Source organism: Lepidochelys olivacea (assembly GCF_965140295.1).
Source record: "Lepidochelys olivacea isolate rLepOli2 genome assembly, chromosome: 7".
NCBI classification, from domain to species: domain Eukaryota; kingdom Metazoa; phylum Chordata; order Testudines; family Cheloniidae; genus Lepidochelys; species Lepidochelys olivacea.
The window spans coordinates 45015960-45036794 of record NC_140417.1 but is presented as its reverse complement, the minus strand read 5'-3'; the positions used below and the strand labels follow the sequence as shown (position 1 = coordinate 45036794).

The 20835-nt window shown below is 49.2% G+C and overlaps 1 protein-coding gene across 1 annotated transcript; it reads right to left on the bottom strand.

Moving 5' to 3' along the window:
• Positions 1 to 458: 458 nt before the first annotated feature.
• Positions 459 to 20048, bottom strand: LOC311523833 (hyaluronidase-4-like). The gene is made up of 4 exons (XM_084634264.1): positions 19828 to 20048; positions 10334 to 11342; positions 8130 to 8219; positions 459 to 5303 (listed from the first exon to the last, which is right to left on the bottom strand). Exons 1-4 carry the CDS (start codon positions 19845 to 19847, stop codon positions 4911 to 4913), a joined length of 1512 nt encoding a protein of 503 aa, XP_084490390.1. The 5' UTR covers positions 19848 to 20048; the 3' UTR covers positions 459 to 4910.
• Positions 20049 to 20835: the final 787 nt, after the last annotated feature.

Genomic DNA, 20835 nt, shown 5'->3' with positions numbered 1-20835 from the left:
GGGTTCCTATGAGTCCTCCAGTGCCTACCCAAACGGCACACATCGCTAGTACTGTGAGCTTGTCTACACTAAGGATTTTTAGGGGGAAATTTTCTAGTGGTGCTATCAGTCTTTACAGCTGCAGCAGGGGCAGCCCTAGGCAAGATTCTGTCAGCTTCTGGAGATTTTACCAGTAGGTCATGGTGATAAAATTGCCAGGTCATGTGCTAGAAGTGGCCTTTGCCTTATGTGCACAAGAGCTGCCGCTGCGCAGCTGAACCAGCGATAGCCACGTGGCAGACGTAGCCTGTGCGGGAGAGGGGGAGCAGGCTGGGCGGCAGTGTGGGTTTTAGCTTGGGCCGAGGAGAAGCAGAACACACTGTCTTCAACACTGTATTTTCTAAAGAATAAAATATTTTTAAAACAATTTGCTGTGGTTCGAGTGGAAGATCTCTAGCTATCGCACCCTGCCTCGCGCTAACACAGTCCTTCCTGGGTAGGGCCTGGTGCACCCACACTTGACAGGTGCCAGGTCAGGCCCGTAATTCACCTTGCAAAAGCCCTAGGTGCAGTGACGGTACCAGGGATGAAATGAATGTTCTGAAGTCTACACTGTAATGCTGCAATTTGTAATATAAACTCTCCGTTGTTTCTCCCCCTAGCAGCTGCTTCACTTAGGTTTGCTAGTTTATTTTGCCATCTTCTTCCAAGTCACTGTAAAAACATGGAATTTAGTTATATTTCTTCAAAACATTGCCAGAGCTGAATTCCTCAGTAGAAAACTTTAGGATAGGAAGGGAGAAACCAAACCAGACTGACTTTTGGAAATTCTCGTTCCTTCTCCTCTGCCCCTCTTAAATAATCGTTAACTCTCTCTCCTAGTCAGGGTAACTTTTAGCTGCTAGCAATGTTGAAGCAAGATAATTCATGTCTGTTCTACATCCTCTCTAAAAATCTACTTAACCTATAAGAAGGGGGCTAGTTCCCAGGTGGAAACTACCCTAAGAAACCCATGGGACTTAAGTCTTTCCAATAGAGCTTTTAAATTGCCCCCTAGAACTTGATGAGTTTTTTTAAAATTGTCCCTGCTTTAGAATTCTGTGAGTTGATTTAAAAACTCCATTTCCTTTGCTACTACGTTCTGTAGGACTCTTCTCTTACACGTCATAAAGTCTCTGGGTGGATACTCTTGTTCAGTATTTTATATTACAGTAATGACCAAAGCCCCCCTCAAGACTGGGTCTCTATTGTGATAGACCCTAGACAAATGTATATGAGGATATATTCCCTGCCCCAAAGAGCTCTGTGTATCTGCAGCTTCAAGTCCGCGTACTCTATCAAGGATCTGGTGGCTTTTATAGCTCCGCTTTCCATCCACTTATTTCCTGGACTAGGCTAACATCAGCTACCTAGCTCCTTGCTCTAAATGATGCCTTTCTTTCCCAGCTTTGGGCTGGAGAAGAATCACTTTCATGGCAGTCATCTCTCTAGACCAGATGCTGTACAGCTATTGCGCTGGTGATTCATGGAGACTTCCTCTTGAACGACTTGTAACAGAACAATTTCCCCAGGGGAGAGGGCTGTACAAAGTTATCCTTTAACAGTTTTAAAAAGCATCGGCTCTGCTTTGTGATACTAAGACTGCAAGGACCCTTAGTCCAACTCAGGGTCCGGACAACTGTCCTTTAAAGAGCAGCATCCCAAAGGCTATAGTGGTTCAAATAGAACTGGGCTAGTTCTGACCCTGCTGTAGTTCCCATACAACAGAATGCTTAAGACACTCGAGGTTGCTGGTGGCGGGCTGGGGCACTTATTTTGGTGCAGTTGTAATCGGAGAAGGGGCTATAAATGGCATTTTCATAACAGATCTGCTTGAGGCACTGCCAGACTAGTTTGACTAATTAGCTGTGTGGTGTAGTGATGGGTAGCTGAGCTGGAGTCTGTTCTAGCTCACCTATCGTCCACTTAGTTCTGAGAGGAAGCTCTGTTGTTGACCCCGTGTAAGGATTAAAAGGACACTAATATGACACCCACACTGCGAGGGAAGCCTGGAAGCTTGCGCTCTCTGTATATACAGACCTAGGTAGACCCACTGTCACCTTGTACATAAGTGTTGTGGGTGGAGCCTGTGTGACTGTCCCATGCTCATGTAGCTTCCCGGGGTCAGGATGTGTAACTCGGCAGGAGCGTGGCTGTGACCACTCGTTCGCTCTACTCCCATGCCATGCTGTAACACAGCTGAGGCGCACTCTGATTCCCACACAATCCCCCAGCATAGTCAGTGTGCTAGTGTGGACAGGCCCTTCTGCGGGTCTCAGCTGTCTGCAGCAGAGGAAGGCAGTGGGCGAGGGGCCAGAGCAGATGGGTGAGTAGTAAAACTATGGGCCCTAGGTCAAACGAGTATTTGAAATCCTTGTGGAAAAGGAGGCTGGGCATTCAGGCAGCAAAACATCAGGAGGATCAAATTAATTGCTCTAAGCACGTCACTGCATTATTATTATTATTAACCCTGCTCCAGTTTCCTGGAAGGCCTGGGCCTAGAAGTGCGAGCTCCAGTACACAGAGAGGGAGCAGATTCCAGCTTGTGCTAGAGGCAGGGCCCCCTCTGCAGTGGGTTTCCAAATGCCCTCTCAAACTTGTGCCTGTCAGAGTTCCCAGGGGTGGCCCAGACCTGACTCTCCACTCTGTTCTCCATGCTTTTAAAGGGTGTGGCCAGGGTGACTAAAATACAACCGTGGTTTGAGCTGACCGAGTTTACCTTCAGGAAGAACCCAGTTTGAGCAGCTGGCTGTGGACAAGCTGATTAGAGTTTGAAGGTGCATCATTCAAAGGTGCTGGCTAGCATGTTCTAAAACTAGTGTAGACAAGACCCTGTCTATTTTAACACGCTCTAAATGGGTGGAGCTGAATCCGAGGGTATAGGCTTGGGTTCCTGTCTACCAATTAACTCACATTGAAGTCTAGGCTGTCTCGTCTACTCTAGAGTTATAGAATGTGTCTAACGTGTCTAACTGTCCCCTTTTAAATCAGAGTCCAGATGAACTCTAAGTGTAGACAAAGGTAAGGCAGGGTTTGTACCAATTTGGTATTTACCCCTTTTTCAAGCAGGAATAAACTGATTAGCTCAACTGGTGCAGTATCTCCAGCTTGCCTTTTTCAACCCTAATTTCAACCTTTTTCAGCTGCTCATTAGTGATTCCCCTGGTTCAGACAAGGTGCAGTGGTAGCAAGAGACTGGCTCAAGGCCCAAGCCTGGCTGCCTGTGTCCAGGCTAATGGGGAGGAGTAGCTGTACTCTGTGTGCTCTGTTGAGTCTCTGCTGAGAATTTAAAGCACTGTGGGAAATGATACCCCCATTCTTTTGTTGTAAGGACAAATGCCTCAATCTCACGGGTGGGTGACTGAGCTCTTGTATCTTCTGCCCTGACCCCCTTCATGCTTCCTAATGTCTCCTGGACTGGCCCATGTTGAGCACACCCTGATGCCATGGAGTGATAGAAGGTGTAAATGTGTCAGCTGTGGTTAACTAAGTGGAATGTTTTTATTGACTCTCCATAGGGGTGATATAGCTCCAGGGCAGTCTGCAACAGGAAAGGAAGTCTTGCAGTGCTATTGTTTGGGGGTGGGGGGCAACTGAGGCCTTGTCTATGCTGTAAATGCTTTCCTGGCATAGCTATACTAAAGGAGCCCCTCGTGTGGCTGTAATGGATGGTAAGAGAAGGGGGTTTTCTGCCAGTGTCAGAACACCACCTCTCCAAAGGACATTAGCTATGACAGCAGCAGCTCTCTGCTGTGGCGTAGCTGTGTCTAGGGGTTTTACTGGCATAGCTATGTCGGCTGGGGGGAGTGGTTTTTTCATACCCCAGACTGATGTAGTTAAGCCTACAGAACTTAATAGTGTAGACATGGCCTAAGCGTCTTCTGATGCTGGACTACCTAAAATGGAGTCAGAGGCAATCTCCTGGTTAGGTGAGTAAAGAATTCCCACGACTCAAACCACTTCAGCCTTTGTTCAGGGGGAGGTACCCTGTGGGAAGAGAGTTTAGGCTGGGCTGTTTAAAGGTGCCTAAGGGAGGTAAATTCAAAGGGAGTTGGGTGGCTGACTGCCCTTGGAAAGTCTCCTCCCTAGTCTCATGGCGCTTCCTAGTGGACAGGAGTCCTCTTCAGTTAGCAGCTTTGCTGCCCATCTCTAAGGGGATTGCTCCAAGCTAGGCTGGAGATGATTCCTGGGGCAGCTTGCACTTCCAGGCTAGGTGGAGCAGTCAGGGGCCAGGCTTGTATGCCACAAACGTGGTATTCACATGGAAAATATTTAATTTAAAAAAAATCAGCCCACACTCTTAAAGAGAGGGAGAACACCACCACACGCACATCCAGGAGTTAAAATAGCACCGGTCACATTGGGAAGGCACCTAAAAACAATCTGAGTAGGATAAGTCCACTCTGCATATAAATAGGAATGTATTTAAATATGTTTATGGTTCTTGAAGAGGCAAGAGTGTGGCCATTGGTAACTCTATTGTAAACAGCTAATCCTGACCAGCGTGATATTTCAAAAAGGAGCAATAGAAAACTGTTCTTTGTCTGGCTGTGATTCAGGAAAATTTGCACCATAAATATTTTTAAAGCTGCTTCTGTGCTGGTAGAAAGTCACTGAATTAAGTGAGGAATGTGATAGCACCCTGCAAATATTGCAAAGAATGCTGGGAAAAATCTACACTGTGTCACCCCCTTTGCGGAAGGAGGGGTCATGTACAGGGGGTCATGGGAGCTGGTGGGATTCACAAATGTCTGGAAACTTTCCAGACCTCTTGCCAATGCACAGAACCTGCTGCTGTTTTTCCTCCTTCCTTGTCATTCCTTTTTCCGGGGTTCACGTCATGTCACAGGCTTCACAAATTCACATGGAAAATAATTTGTTGCAAAAGTGGGTCACATGCCCCACGTCCATATTGCAGACATCACCACCATGGGGATGCCCAGGTCCCATGCCCAGAGCCGGTTGCTCTGCCCCTGGGAATGGCAGTGTTCCCCACTCCAGCCCTGGTAGCAGTGACATGTGAACTCTTGTTTCATCCTGTCCCTCTGCTGGGTGGTGAGGGCTCCTTTCACGGACACATGCGGTCCGTGGGTGGCTCTGTCCACTCGGATCTGGAAGGAGCTCGCGTCCAGGTGCAGGTAGCTGTCCGAATCCATCTTCCTGCGAAGGCAGCGGCCATGGTTGTTGCAGACAAACTGGCTGCAGAGTTTGGTTGCCTTGGTCACATTGATGATGTAAGGGCCTAAGGTGCCAGTCAGGTATTTCTGGATCTTTACACAGTTGGGCTGGAGAAGGAAAATTAAAGCAGTTATGCACCAGAGACAGGCTGTGCTATTCTAGATTCTATGGCCAGAAGAGAACCAGTGTGATCATCCTGCCTGACCACCCATATAACACAGGCCATAGGACTTCCCTGGATTAAATTCTTGCTTCAAGTCCAAAAGCTGTGACTGAACTAGACCAGATCTTTTAGAAAAAGCATCCAGGCTTGACTTTAAAACTTCTAGTTCTAGAGAATCCACCACAACCCTTGGTATGGTTAATTACCCTCCTATTAAAAAAATGCCTTATTTCTACTCTGAATTTGTCTGGCATCAATTTTCAGCCATTGGATCTTATCGCTTTGTCTGCTATGTTGAAGAACCCTCTATTAAATTTCTGTTGCCCCTGTAGGTACTTATACACTGTGATCAAGTCACCCCTTCACCGTGATGAGCTAAATAGACAGACTCCAGGAGCTCAGTCACTGTAAGGCATATTTTCCACTCCTGCAATCATTCTTGCAGCTCTTCTCTGAGCCCTCTCCAATTCATCCACATCTGTCTTGAATTCAGGACACTAGAACTGGGCACAGTATTCCAGTAGCTGTCACACTGAAATTACTTCATTGCCAAATAGAAAGGTAATATAACCTCCTACTCCAAGAACCATCTCTGCAGGACCTCACAACAGACAACCCACTTGATGATGATTCCCAAGTTCCAAAATGTAATTAAACAGCTAGCCAGCTTTTAATCAATTTAACATGTGCCATGCTGATTTTGTATCATTCTAATTTCTTAATCAAAATACTATGTGGTACCAAGTCAAATGCCTTACATAGGTCTAAGTATAGAACATCAACTCTATTTATCAGCCAAACTTGTAATGCAGTATCAAGTTAATATCCCCAGTTAGTTTGACAAGAGCCATTTTCCATAAACCATGTTGATGGGCAGTGGTTAAATTACCCTCCTTTAAATTCTTTGAGTCCCTTATCAGCCGTTCCAATATTTTGGTTGGGATCAAATTCTGGGTGACAGGCCTATAATTAGTTGGGTCACCCTGTTTTACCCTGAAATACAGAAACAATGTTAGCTTCCGTCCAGTCTTCTGGAACTTCCCCCGTATTCCAAGAGTCATTAAAAAATCAACATTAAGGGTCCAGAGAGATCTTTTAAAAGTATTGGGTGGAAATGGGCTGGGTCTGCTGATTTTAAGAGTGCCTGGCTTTAGGGGGTGCTGTTCAATAGCCGCCTTCATTTAGAATGGAAAGTATTCCATAATCATCAGTACATCATCTGGCTTGTTCTCAAATACAGAACAGACATATTTTTGAATAGTTGGGCCTTTTCTGCATTACTATTGACAATTCTACCATTTCCACCTAGTAATAGCTGAATACCATTGTTAAGATTTCTTTTGTTCCTGATATTTAAAAATCTCCTTGCTGTCCTTAACTCTTTTGGCAATAGATTTCCTCTCATGGTTTTTTTTGCTTCCCTTATCAATCTTCTAAAATGTGTGGCTTCTAATTTACATTAATTGCTATCACCGTCCCTTCTTTTTTTCCTATTTGTTATTAGATCTCTCTTTTTTTTTTTAAAGCAGTGTATCCTTTTTCAATTGTGGAATTGAGTAATCCCATTTGAAAATGTAAATTACTTTTAATTTCTCTCCTCAGGGTTGTTGTTGTTAGTCTGCTAGGAGTACCTAAAAGACCTCAACTGGGCGCAGGAGCCCATAGCGATCCAGCTGAGGCCTCTTGTTGCTGCTGGAAGACTAATAACAAGCAATTAAGGAGGATGTTAAACAGCAACTACTAAAGTTAGACATCTTTAAACCAGCAGCTCTTTATCATTTGCATCCATTGTTGATTTTTAATAAATCTTGGAACAGGGACCAAGCTCCATGGGTCTGGAAGAAAGCTACTGTTATGCCCGTACTGAAGAAGGGTTAATGGGATGAGCTGAATAATTGTAGGCCTGTCAGCCTGACTTCAATTCTGGGCGAATGGCCGTTGTATACTCTGTTAATAAAGAATTAAAAAGAGGGGATCAGTGTGGGTTTATGGCAAATAGATCATCCCAAGCTAACTTGCCAGGCCCTGCTCTGAAGAATTTAATAATAGACAAGACAGCCACAGGCAGTGCTGCTATCCTCATGTTGCAGAGGGGAAATTGAGGCAAGGAGATTAAGTGACTTGCCCAAGGTTACACGGGGTCTCTGTAACTGCCCTGGAAATTGAAGCCAGCTCTCCTGAGGCCTAGTTCAGTGCCTTAAGCAGAACACCAGCTTCTCTTTTTATTTAATGGGCTGTAGTTCCCTTCACAGCAAGCTGTCTGCTCCAATTCCAAACCGGTGTACCAGGCTGCAGTTAACCTCCAAGAGCTGTTTGCTTGCCCCTGTGATGAGCTGGCAGGTCTCAGGCCAGCCTCTAGTGAAAAAAATGTTACCTTAAACCCTCACCCACCTTCTAGCAACAACTGGCATTTAGCTGGCAGGTGCTGGGCCCCACCTCAGCCCTTAAGAGTAGGGATTGTTGGTGCAAGGAGCTCACTTTCAACAGCCTACTCAGTCCTTGGCCAGTTTGCTGCCACTGCTGGAAGCTGGATCTGCCCCGTGTCGCCCCAAGCACTCCTAGGGCCAGCTCAAATGTACATAACAGCAGTGCTCAGGGGGAGGTGCATCTAGCCCCCTGCTGCTAAGGCAGGGAGGAGCTATGGGGTATTCATTTGGGGGCAAGTAAAGGGCCCCAATCCCAGATGCAGGTGTGCATGCATGCCCCTTGTCGTCTCCCCCCCAAAATCGCGCAAACAGCCAATGGTAACTCCACAAGCAGCCTTTCTTACCTGGTTGCGAGAATATTCCACACCTCCCCAGAGGACAATCCCGTGAGCCCCCATGGCTGCTGCCTGCCCGATCGTGTACACCAGGTCTGTCTGCAACAAGAGAAACCAGCAGCCCAGTGAGAACACCAAGCACAGAGAAGCTGGCTGGGCAGCCGAGAGAGTCCGGCAAAGCCAGGCCCACGAGCATCAAAGTGACTCAGTTCCTTTCCCTGTTCTGCTGCCAAACAGCAGCGAGGTCCTGTGTAGGGGGGTTACTGCCTGGCAAGTGCTCAGTGGTGGTCAGGGCAGGGCCCTCTCTGGGGTTGTGATAGCCCCCTCTAGGGCAGGATATCAGTTAGGCCTCCTCCCTTTCATTGTTCGGAGTGCGAGTCCAAACCACTTTGGGCCCTCAGGGGAGGGAAAGGCAGAAGGGCTCCAGGTTGCAGCCTTGGGGGAGTTTTAAGACCCAGTGACAGGTGCCCATGAAGAATCGGGGTTTCTAACAGCGCTGCTGTACGGTGTACAACAGCTCACGCCGCGCAGCTGGCCTTATTCTAGCTCTAGCCCCCACTGCAGCATGAAAGCACGACGGGGCCGAGCCAGGGTCTGGGCAAAGTGCTGGGAAATGGAGCGTGGGGTAATAGGCGTTTAGCATTGACTGAGTGTGTAGAACGCTGTATGCGGGGGCGGGACGAGTACTCGTGAATTTACGGAGGGTGAGTGAGCAACCGTGCTGGAAACAGGAGCTCGCTTTCCACAGGACAGGGGCAGAGGGGGCAGCAGAGGTGCGCAAGGCTCCCTATGGCAGCCCGCAGCTGTGCCTGAGCCAGGAGTTGAAGGGGCCATGAGTAGGAAAGAGGGGGGAGATTAGCTTCCGTAGCCCGTTCGCTCTGTGGCGTTCCAGGGTGGAAAACTAGGAACAGCTTTGGGTCAGTCCCTGTCTGCTCCAGATTTGAACCAGTAACCTGAAGGTAAATGGTTCTGTAGCACCCTGCTGATCCCCCTGAGCGCATTCTTTAGCCGGTTGTAATTAGCGATACCTTGACCCATTCAGAGCTTCCGTGTAGACAGCTGTTTGTCCAATGCATTGGGCCTGAAAGATTCAGCTGGAAAGCTCGTGAGCCCTGGAAGGCCTGCTTTTGGCTCTTCCGCTCTTGGTCCCAGCCTTTAAATGCTGTTAGATTAACTTTATCAAACAGCAAGAGAGGCTTGGTGGAAGATTAGGGTGAGGGCTGGCGGAGCAAGGGATCTTATGTTGTTAATTGCCCCACTTTGACCATCCATCTTTATACTCTCTCTCCCCCCGCCTCAGCTCTGAAAGACTGACAGTCTGCAGCATGTGTGAGACCGCAGATGGACAGGGACTGAGGGGGAGCAAATGGAGAACCCTAGATAGACAGGTTGGGTCTACACGAGGCTACTGTATTTAATCAAACGTTCCCACTGATGCTCACCTAGACTTCTGGCAAAGCTGCAGTGTAAACAAGACTGGAATCACTTTTAACACCATTTGAGTTAAAAAACATGCAGAAAAACAAAGCTAAGCAAAAGGGTGGTATAAACAGCTCTAGCCGAATCAAGGGAATTTCTGATGAATTTCCCCAGTGCAAGCCAAGAAACTTACTTAGGCAGCAGCTGGGGCTTCTGCATTGTCAGGTTGCTAAGGGGCAGAGTGGTGGTTACCCTCAATCCTGCTGGCTTCACGCTGATCCCTAGCACTGTGCAGGACTGGGGGTAACCACCACCTTTGTTAGCTCAGTTATGCAAAGGCTAAGGCCAGGCCCATGGGATGGCTGGAATCCTCCTAGCAAGTGGTGTTTGCTAGTTGGGGTCGAGTAGGGATTCATGCCCAAGCCAGGACTGGGAGTTAGTCATTAGTGGGGATAGCAGAATTTAAAAAGGATCCCTGACCCCATGGTGGTGCAGTGCAAGCGTCCTGGACCCCTGCTCACAGTGGCTGGCATTTAATGTGGGATCAGCCATGATGGGGACAGGGGAACGGCTAGGGGGGAAACCCCATCACATGAAGCTAAACTCTTCACATGGAATTAAATTCCTGATGGTCCCTTCCCGTTCCCCCAGGCCTGCCTGATGCACAAAGCAGTGACCTGCTCCTTCCCAGCGCCGTCAGGGCTGAAGGTCCTGGACTTGCTCCCTACTGTTGACTAGTTGCAGGGGTTGCTATGCCCAGAGAGTGGGGAGGAGGAGGAGGGACGGTATCTCACCTGGGTTAGCTCCTTCAGGGTGTAGCTGTAGAAGGGCCGGGCGTACGCGAAGACAGGCAGGGAGTGGTTGGCAGAGGGCAGCTGAGCCACACGCAGAGCTTCACTTAGCTTGGCCTGCACAAACTTCTTGCCCTGTGGGGAGGCTCTCAGTACCTCCTCCATGTAGATGGAGGGGTAGAGCGCCTTGCTCTGCTCCCACAGCCACAGCAGCTTGTTGTTGCGCTGCACCTCCACCTGGGGGCAGCCCCCAGTGAAGTTCTCAAAGTCATCCCAGTAGTGGTAGTTGTAGCACTCGGGGAAGAGGTAGTAGCCCCACCAGCCGCCGGGGCGCAGCAACTGCGCCAGCTTGAGGGTCTCCGCCATGAACCTGGCCGCAGCCGCCTCAAACTCCCACTTAGCCTCCAGCTCTACCTGCTCATCGGGCCAGCGTGGGTTCCTTTGCCTCACCAGCTGGGCGGACATGGCCCGGTAGACGTCCTTCTTGTCCCAGTTCCGGATCCACTGGGGCCTCCAGTTCTCCCAATCGATCACGGACAGGCCAGCGAAGGAGGCCGAGGGCATGGTGGCGGCGATGTCGCTGGCCATCTTGTCCAGGTGGTCCAGCAGGCTGGCGTTCTGGGGACAGCCGCCATTGACGGCCACGGGCGGCGTGCTGGTGTTCAGGTAGTAGGGGTACAGACCCAGCTGGTCATAGTAGAAGATGGTGACGTTGCCGCCTGTGAAGTCTTCCTGCGCGTTCACCAGGAGGCTGAAGGAGGCCACGCTGAGGGGCACCTCATAGGAAGTCCAGCACCGAGCCGTTGGCGCATTCCAGGCCACCAGAAAGGGCCGGTCGGGCACAATGGGGGGCAAGGATGGCTTTAGGTTATGACCCCTGGGCAGCTCGGGGCACAGGAGCAGTAACAGCAACATGGTGTGGTGCACGGGGCACTTATGTAGCCTGAAGGCCGGTGAGCTCCATGCCAGGAACCTGCCCAAGCTGGGCCTCACTGCAGTTTGCTCCACTCCGCTGTAAGAAGGGTGGAAAAGAGAGTCAGTCAGTCCAGGAATGTGGGCAGGAATCTGACAGCTCATCCCAGACTGGGCCTGGCAGGGGAAGAGAAGGCCAGGTAATCTATACCTCAGCAAACCATCCCTCCCTCCAGTCAGGCATCCTTCCCTCCCCACCACCAGGCACTTAGCTAATTACAGCACATTAGCTCATGGGCGGATGGGGACGCCTTCCCAGCCCTCGCAGTGATCTGCTTCTGCTGCTCTTCCTCCCCTTTGAGGAGTTGTACGAACGCATGACCCTTATAGCTCTGCTCCCCACCCAGCCCCCTTCTGCTCTCCTCCCACAAATGGACCTTGGCCCAGATCCTCATAGGCATTTAGCTGACTAATTCCCATGGGCCCTTCCACCTTTGTTACCTTGCTCCCCGTGCTTGAGGAGGCCTCCCCATCTGGTGCCCCCTAACTGCCCCATCTCACCTCTTTGAGATACACTCCCTCCCTTTGCCTCACCACCCCCCATCTCCTCTCTGACACCAGCTGCGCCCACACCTGACCCTAATCTTTCACTCTGAGTTAGCGTCAGCATCCCAGGGCAAAGGCTGCATCTCTGAGCACTTGTGAAGCCCTGCAGACGGGGATGGTGCTACAGAAAGCACAATACAACCCTGTTCTGGGTTGGCTCTCTTGTTTCAGGGTGTCGCTTCTCTTCACGGGGAGCTAGTGGCAAAGCATCTGTCTGGTCTCAAACGTTGCTGTTCTCCCTGGCCTGGAGCGGGAAAAGGGCTCCCCAAGGGAACTGTTCGTTTGCAAATTGCCTCTGCGCCACAGGCTGCCCTCCTAAGTAAGCTCATTTGCAGAGCAATTCAATTTAAATGTGCATGGATGAGCGAGGGATGCTCTTCTTCTGGCGCTGGGGTCATTGATCAGCTTGCACTGCAATTCACGCAGGCTGCTAAGCGCTAGGCTGTCTCTGCCCCGCCTGCCCCCAAGCCACTAAGGCCCTGCTGATCTACCAGGGCAGGAACCAAAGCACCCACCAACTGGAATGCCGCCCCACCAGTGTTCAGGTGCTTACTGAGCATAGCCCTGTACCACCAGACCCAGGGGCACGCCAACTCTGTAAAGCAAAGGGGTTAGTGGGATGGGGCCCGCTGGGATGATTCACAAACTACTTTGCAAACCCCATTCATCTGTGTTCTTTCCAAAGCCCTGCCCCCTGTGCAAGGTGCCAAGAGCCCCCTCTCAGGCTCTGAGGGTCCTCAGCTCTCACCCCAGTCGGTGGGAGTCGAGAATGCCTTTCAGGAGCAGGCCCTTAGTTAAGAAAATCTGAGCTCACCTATATCTAATTTAAGCCTTGTTAGCACAGTTTGTGCAGCCCTGTGGTTGAAGCCTCTGCCTTGTTCTGCAGGGGCAGCAAGTTCATATTCTATTAGGGGTAGCCTTTATTTTAATACCTCAGCCACCCCATCCATCAGCTCTTCCCCCGTCCCCTCAATGTTTGCACCAGGGGCTGCTCCCCTCCTGCCTTTTCCTGTGAGCCTTCCCTAAGATTATCTCAGCAGGGAGGGTGGTTAGGGGGCAGGAGGGAGAAACTGTCCTGAAGTTTGCTGTCAGACAGAGAGAGGCGATTGCCCTCAGAACTGCAAAGTGTATTAAACCCGTTGTTAATTAGCCGAACTGATGAGGAACCTGCCTGGCTCCCACGAGGCAGGATTTACTCAGCAGAGCAGCAGACACGATTGGTTCAGGGAGAAAAGAACAAGTGGCTACCTTAATTAGAATAAAACAGCTGGGGAGTGAGGAGATTCTGACCCCCCCAGTTCTGGGCTGAGAATTCCCCTTGTACAGGTGGTGTGGGGCCAGTATAACATAAGTGTATGCAAGGAACCTAGTAAGCTCTTCCTATCTAAATTCCTGCTTTTCTGAAACAAGATTCTGCAGCCAAATCTCAGCGTCAGATGGCCAGAAAAACTCACTCTGGAGGAGGACGAAACAGAAACCGATAGGCAGGAAATTCCGGACTGAAAATGGAGATGGTTAGGACATACATGGAGGAAAGAGCAGAACAACATACCTGGACGGGTGGACGAGAACCCCCAGATCAAGAGGTGACTAGACCAAGGATAACATGGAAACACACAATAGAGGCAGAACTGAAAGCTATCAGAACGACTTGGGAAGAAGCTAACACTGCAGCAGACCAGCAAAATAGAAGGCAGTGGTGCAGCCACCGTGTTCTGCACAGAACAGCGAGGAAGAAGATGACAAGCTGCAGGGCCTGGAGTTGGGGGTGGGCGGGGGCGGGGGGGGGGGGGATTGGGTTCTGATCTCCAGCTGCTGCGGATGGCAGTTGTCAGGGTTTACAAATGTGAAAGTTCCTCTTTGCTGGCCCCTGAGATTCACAAGCCACAAAGGTGGCATGAGCCAGCCATCACAGGGCAGTTAGGCCAACTGACCTGGTGGGCCCTATGATGGGGACACTTGTCCACTGAGGTCACTGAATTCATTTTGCCCACCCCAGACAGACAGACATCAGCTGGTGATGACTTGCAGTCACTGTTGGCTTGTATTTGAACTAGCACCCTAGAGGTGAAAAATTCTATAAGCCAGCTATCTGCCAATCCACAGAGCTACCAGCTCTCCCTGAAATAGACTCATGTAGTGAATACATGTAAACATAGGAGAGTCTGAGCCGGCATCCTCAAGCCACACGCTCAGTGCTGCATCAGCACAGCTGCCCGCTCAGAGACTTTGCCTTGCCCGGGTAATGCTTGTGCAAAAGTTGGAAGGACTCTCCCGTTTCCCCCTGTACCGGGATTCCCAGCTGCATGTGCAGGACATCAAAGAACCGTCTGTTTATTCTAGGCACAGTCTGCCTGTGTGACCTCCCGGATTACTTTGTCCTGCAGGAGAGGGGGACTGGCAGCCCAACACTTTGGCCACAGGTAGCGCTGTCTGCATGTGACAAGCCCATAGCTCTTGAGCAGCCTCACTACTCAGTGAGCAGCTGGAGGTTCCTGCCACTCATGCAGCCACTGTGTCAGCAGATGTGATCCCCTTGCTGCTTAATTACAGCATGCAAACTGTAATGGAGCAGCGGCGACTCCCGCAGATGAGACCCAGAACCCCTGGCAGGTTCCTGGTGGAGTTAATGATAGCAGAGTAACCATGGCAACCACTGTCTTCCCTCCTCTCCAGCCCCCCACCCCCTTAGGAAAGCTTTGTGGAAATGTAGGTTAGCTGGGGAGAACGAACCGCTCCATGCCCATTAGTGCTCTGAGGTGCGCGATGCCGATAGTCAGGGCCCCGTTTTTTCCTGTTTCATTCTACCGTAAAGTGAAAGGCCTGATTCTGTGAGGTGCTGGGCGTCCCCTGAGCAACCTCAATGCTCAGCAAAGCCAGGAGCAAGACAGGGAGCTCAGCACCCTCAGCCACACACTCTCCACTTCTAAACACCTGCCCAGGAGCGGAATGAGCAGCAGCCAAGGAGGAAAAGTTGCTCTCAGCTGCGCCTGGGGCAGGAACTCTAGGAGCAGTAGCTGTAATGCCAGGGGGCTTCGACCGGGGATGATGGGGGTGGAACAGAGCCTTCCTCCCTGAGACGTGCAGCCAACGGTGGGGAGGGGGTACAAAGAGGAGGCATACGGTCCCACAGGAACGGTTATCTGGCCCACATGGGGGGATACAGGCTAAGACTCACCTGGATGCCCTTTGAATCTGAAGCGTCCTTTAATCTGTGGTGAAATCTGTGGCTCAGGAGTTCAGGTCTTTTCACAGAGGTTCAAGAAAAAATACTGGATTTGCCTCTGGTAGGAACTGCTGTCTTTGGTGCTAAGACAGATGAGGCCTTAGAGACGTTAAAGACCCCAAGAACTACAGCATTAAGGGAGGTTCAATCATCTCTAGACTGGCTCTAGACTGTTCTCAGTGGTAGCAGATGACAGAACAAGGAGTAATGGTCTCAAGTTGCAGTGGGGGAGATTTAGGTTGGATATTAGGAAAAACCTTTTCACTAGGAGGGTGGTGAAACACTGGAATGAGTTACCTAGGGAGGTGGTGGAATCTCCTTCCTTGGAAGTTTTTAAGGTCAGGCTTGACAAAGCCCTGGCTGGGATGATTTAATTGGGGATTCGTCCTGCTTTGAGCAGGGGGTTGGACTAGATGACCTCCTGAGGTCCCTTCCAACCCTGATATTCTATGATTCTATGATCTCCTCACAGGAAAGCCACAAGGAGCGGTTTCAGCAATTAGCTTCCAGGCATGGCTACCAGCAGCAGCCCAAGCAGTCTGGGAGGGCTTCACATACCCCTCAAAGGAGGCAAAGATCTCCCTTCTTGGCTTTGCCTGCCTCCGTGACAGATGGTGCTAGATCAGGGGTCTTGGAATGTACCAGAGGATCCTAAATCAGTTATAAAAGATTTAGATCCTCACCTTTGAAAGGTGGAGATGTTCAAATGGAAGGGGGCTACAGCAAAGCTGTATTTTTATGGAGAGATTCTCATCTATTCCTTAGCTTCCCCTCATCACCAAAGTGTCTGAGCCCTTCCAGTAGTGCATTAAGTGACTTGACTCATAGCTGGTTTTCTCTTCTTCCTTTCCCTTCCTTCCTTCCCAGCTATAAAGCCAATTTAATATCAACAAACAAACTGCCTCTAAAACAATCCAAACCACCTGAAATTTTACATGCCACAATTCATCCTGAGGGAGACTACGTCTGGAAAGGTTGGGACAAAACTCACAAAAGGCATTTTGGAGATGCTGAGGCTATAGATTTCACCTATGCACTTTCAGACCATTTTTCCAATGGCTTTTTGCCTCATTCTCTCTGTGTACAAACATCAGACTGGATTTATGCCGATGCCCTTTGGTAGGAGAAATGCTTTGGACTGGTTTTGGGGGATGTGATAGCATCAAAATCAAGTTATTTTGATGCTATCACATAGGGTGTTGTCATGAGCCCTAAGCCTTGAACCTTAGTCTGCAGGATCAGACCTTCTCCATGCACTCCACTTGGCAGCCTGCTGATAACTGCTTACCTAGGACCCATCAACCCCAGCCCGAGTCTGAGGCTCCACCCCTAAGACCCTATTGGCGGAGTCCCAGAGCAGCTGATTGGCCTGCTGACCCTACTTAAGCCAGCAGCAGGAACAGGAATCTGTCTGAACAAGTGGAGGTCCACCCTGCTCCTGCTCCCTGAGCTTGAGTTCCTGGCATCCCCATCCCAACTTGACTCCTGGTGTTTGACTTGTGGTTCTGATCACCAGTTTGTCTCATGCCTCTGACCTCCCGGTATCCTGACCTGGCCTGACTCTGGTTACCGACTCGTGGTTCTGATCTCAAGTTTGTCTCCTACTTCTGACCTGCTGGTAGCCTGAATCAGCAGACTCTCTACTTCTGTTTCATGACTGTGGACTCCAGCTCTGACCACTAGGTCTGGCTGCCCATGACCCAGCTGTGACAGGTGCCTTCACTGCAGAGTTAGCCTAGGTGGCTGGCCCCCAGGTAGACTGAGCACCTAGGTTAGCCTAGCCCAGGTGTGAGCAGCCACACTACAAAGTTGAACCCGAATTACTGTGTTCTGTGTATTGTGCTCTCACTGACAGAACTGGGTGGGAAATGGTTTTCCTGACCCACAAGGATTTTAGAGCATTTGAAAAATATTCCCCTCCTGAACTGGGACGGGCAGTCAAAATCTTGAAAATGTGCCTGAACAGAAACCCTGGAAAAAAATGCTGGTTTGGATCTTTTAAAATGTTTAAAATGTTGATAACTTTGAAACATTTCATTTTGTTCCACTTAAAAATGTAACTAAAAATTAAATAAGAGTTCAAAAGGTAAGTCGCTGCGAACCCGAAGTCGGACTGTTTCCTTCCAGAATTGTTGAAATGGGCTATTTTGACATTTTCCAAAACTTTTCCCCCCTAATCTGCCTTCCTATATCAAATAAGTCATTGAAAATAACATGATCCTGCGGGAAGTTTCAGGTTTGATGAATTTGCATTTTTTGACACAATTTCTTTTTACAAAAGAATTCCTGACACAGCTCCACTCACTGGTCCCCACTCCCCTCTGTGCGCTGCTAGGAATTATGGGAAACACCCCCAGGGTTCTGTGTGCTGCAGAAACCTGAGCTGCTGCATGAGTCTTTCCCAGTGAATTGTGGGAGAACTTGTCTGTCCTTCTGGGTACATGGGGGAAATAGTGGAGGACGATCAGCACTCACGTAATTTAGCCTGCTTCCTCGCTGCAATGCTGGCGGATCATCAGCCCAAGTGGAAAAGGAACCCAGGAAAAGGAATCCATGCCCCAGCTAGTCAGGGCTGAAAGCATCACTAAACTCAGGTGAGTTTTTTTTGTGTCAGGAGGCAGGGTTGAGGGGCAACACCTGGGTAAGACACTTCTGTACATTCCAGAACACCTGTATTATATACACCCATCGGTTTGATGCATGCTTACCAAGGCATCACTATCACTTTGTAAAGTGTCTGTGGCCAGACACCTCTGGCCATGGTAGTGGGTTGGTGTGATCCAACCTCACCCATCGATCACATGGGCTCATTAAGATATCAGTACTTTTGTGGTCAAGAGTCTATGTGATGGATGGATACTGCTGTCTCTTTCTGGGTGTCCTTGTTATTAAGTGGTGCTTCTGGGGGAGCAGAGTTAGGGTTGTTTGGGTGACTCTGCAGGCCTGTACTTTGGAACGTTGTTGTAAAGCAAGCCCTTCTCTTGGATTCTCAAGGTGCTTGTCTCACACACGTGGGTTTGAGAAGAGTACAATGTTCTCTAAAGGGCACTTCGAATGCAGGGACAGATTCTTTCCCCCTAAAGGCCAGGCATAATGAAGATTTTTGCCTGGGGTGATATTATAAATGCACAAAATGACCCTCAGCACTCTCCCATTTTCCAGTGGGAAATCCCCTAGCTCCTCTGCCATTGCTCCACACACATCTCTTACAGAATAGCTCTAACCTCAGCCTAACAGCAGCGGCAGCTAGAGTGTTTGTGGCCATTGGTGTATGGTTTTTAAGGGGACAGCTGCATGAAAACTCTGGAATACCATTATCCACTAACAACCTCTGTGCTTTTCACCACCACATCTGTCCCTCTGGATGAGCTTCTCTAGAAGTTTTTCCCAGGGAAGAACACAGATTTGAATACTACACATGCTCTACACTACACACCAGCTGGAACAGCCAGATCCTGTGCTACTCAGCAGAATCTTATTCCATGCAAGCGTACAAAGGAAACAAACAAATATCTCATCTCTTTAAAAATTATTTCTTTCATTCTTATTTCACCTATTCCCCAGCTTTTTCCATATAAGGTGGAAAGAAGAAAAATTATTTAAAAGAAAATTGCTATGTGCTAAGGTTCTCTCTGAATTAGATTATTGTATGAAAAACCAAAACTAAAGAGCTGTTGTTTTAACAATAATTGCTCAAGTTTAGAGGGACTTATGATTTTCCTTGTTTTAAAAAAAAAAATCAACATTAAGTATTTCTTGTGTACATGAAAGATATTCAGGACCAGAATCTGAGCTTATTTAAAACCTGGTGTGAATCAGGAGAAAGAGCACAGAAGTTAATAGAGTTACATTGGTATAAAATTGGAATCAGATCAGAATCTGGTCCCTAGAAGACAAATGTTTAACGACAAGTTGCTGAAATGTAGCAAGAAAACAACATTATTTTCACATCAAGTAATAATTTTTTTAAAAACAGTTGTCCCTGATTTTTTGCTACACCCTCACTTGGGAGATCAATAAAAAGCTGTTTGTAGCCAGAAATGTATCTGCAATTCCTATGGGGGAGGAAGTCATACAAAGGTCAGGAAGCTATGGCCAGAGTGTCATCATATATTTAGCAAATGATAATGCAAACTGCACCGGGATGGGGGAAAAATCTATAGAGGAAGGAAAAATGCATTGCCTAATCTAGGAAGTTATGGCATGTTCACAACCAGGGAAGAGAAAGAGACAGTTTAGAGGAGAGGATGGTAATCTCCCTGGCTCCCCCTTTGCGCTCTATATCACAGCATACTCAACCACCGATCTATGCAGCTAATTTCCCCAGCCCCTTCTCTGTGTAAATCTTATTTCCAATTTCTCCTGGCTCTTAAACTCACTTACTATGCACAGCACTTGGACAGAGAGCAGTGGCGGGGTGGAAATCGCCTCTATCTGCCGGATGTGTGTGTATATATGAGAAAGAGAGAAACATCCTGGGTCATTGAAAAACTTGCACCTCTTTCTCACCCTTCCCCTCCCCCTCTGCCCCCAGCCGATGGATGGGGTAATATCCCTCTCCCATCTTATTCTCAGCTGCCCTTGGGCCAGGAGCTGGAAGAGAACTGCTGATGCTGTGCGAGCTCCGACAGGTGAATCCTGAAGGTTTCAAGCGCAGCCCTCGCTCCTTCGCCTTTGAAGAAAAACAATGTAATAAAATAACCCAGCAGGAAAATGAATGGAGAGAAAGAAAGAGAGAGATGGATTCACCTACCAGAGGGGTTTTGCAGCCATGGCCGTGAGCTTGTCCCTGCGCCCCCTTTTTCCTCCCAGCAGTGCCCTGACCACTTTAATGTGCTGTCCTTCAAATTTTTTTTTTTTTTTTTTTAAAGCTGAGACCTGGAATATCAAGGCACCTGCTAACCCAGCTCCCAGGGTGGGTCCACTCTGGCTTGCACTGATTTCCCAGCTCCCAAGCTGCCCAAGGTAGCTCAGTGCCTCTCGTCTGCACCACTTTCAGATGCATTTGCAGATGAGTTTTGCACTGAGAGCCACTAAGTAGGTGATGCTAAGACCATCAGAACTGCAGGGGAGGGGGGTCTACCTGTGGCTGCCCACCCCTGCCTTTGAAGTGGTACAATCCATGTCTGTGTGCTTGCTAGAACAGCTGTGTTTATGAGTACCTCCTCCAGGCTATCCTCATGCTTGACTGTGGCGTGTGTATTCATTCAGTGGCACGGAGACTCTACTACGCTCAGCTCATTCAGTCCCTGGTTTGCAGACGGGGAGGGCAGCGCTGTCTCTCCATGCCCACCTTTCCCCTGCTCTTCCTGGAAAGTGGCCTCCCGCCTGCATGCCTGGGACTGAGAATAGGTTGGTAGGCAACCATCTCGACAGGTTAAAAACCAGAGGGAACCAATGCTCAGTCTATATACTCTAGGTGCTTGGCAGGTTTTGGTCACGTTCTAGATGGTAAGGGGGTTTCATATAGTCTGGCTCAACCGTGATAAGTGATTCTGACTGGCCTGGGTCCCTGGATATCTGCTCCCAGGGGTCCCAGATCAAATGGGCTCTGTTTCCAAGTTTATTTCTAACTATGAGCCAGCCAGCCCCACTAACAGGAATGAAAAGCAGCGACATCGCATTTCTGTCTCCTCTGACGCTGGCTGAGCGGACTCCCAGCTCACATGGGGAGCTGGTATTTCAGTAAGATGATGCTGTTTGGACACAGTCCCTTTTCAGAGTAGAACCAGGTGCTGTCAGAACAAAGTGTATGAGATCA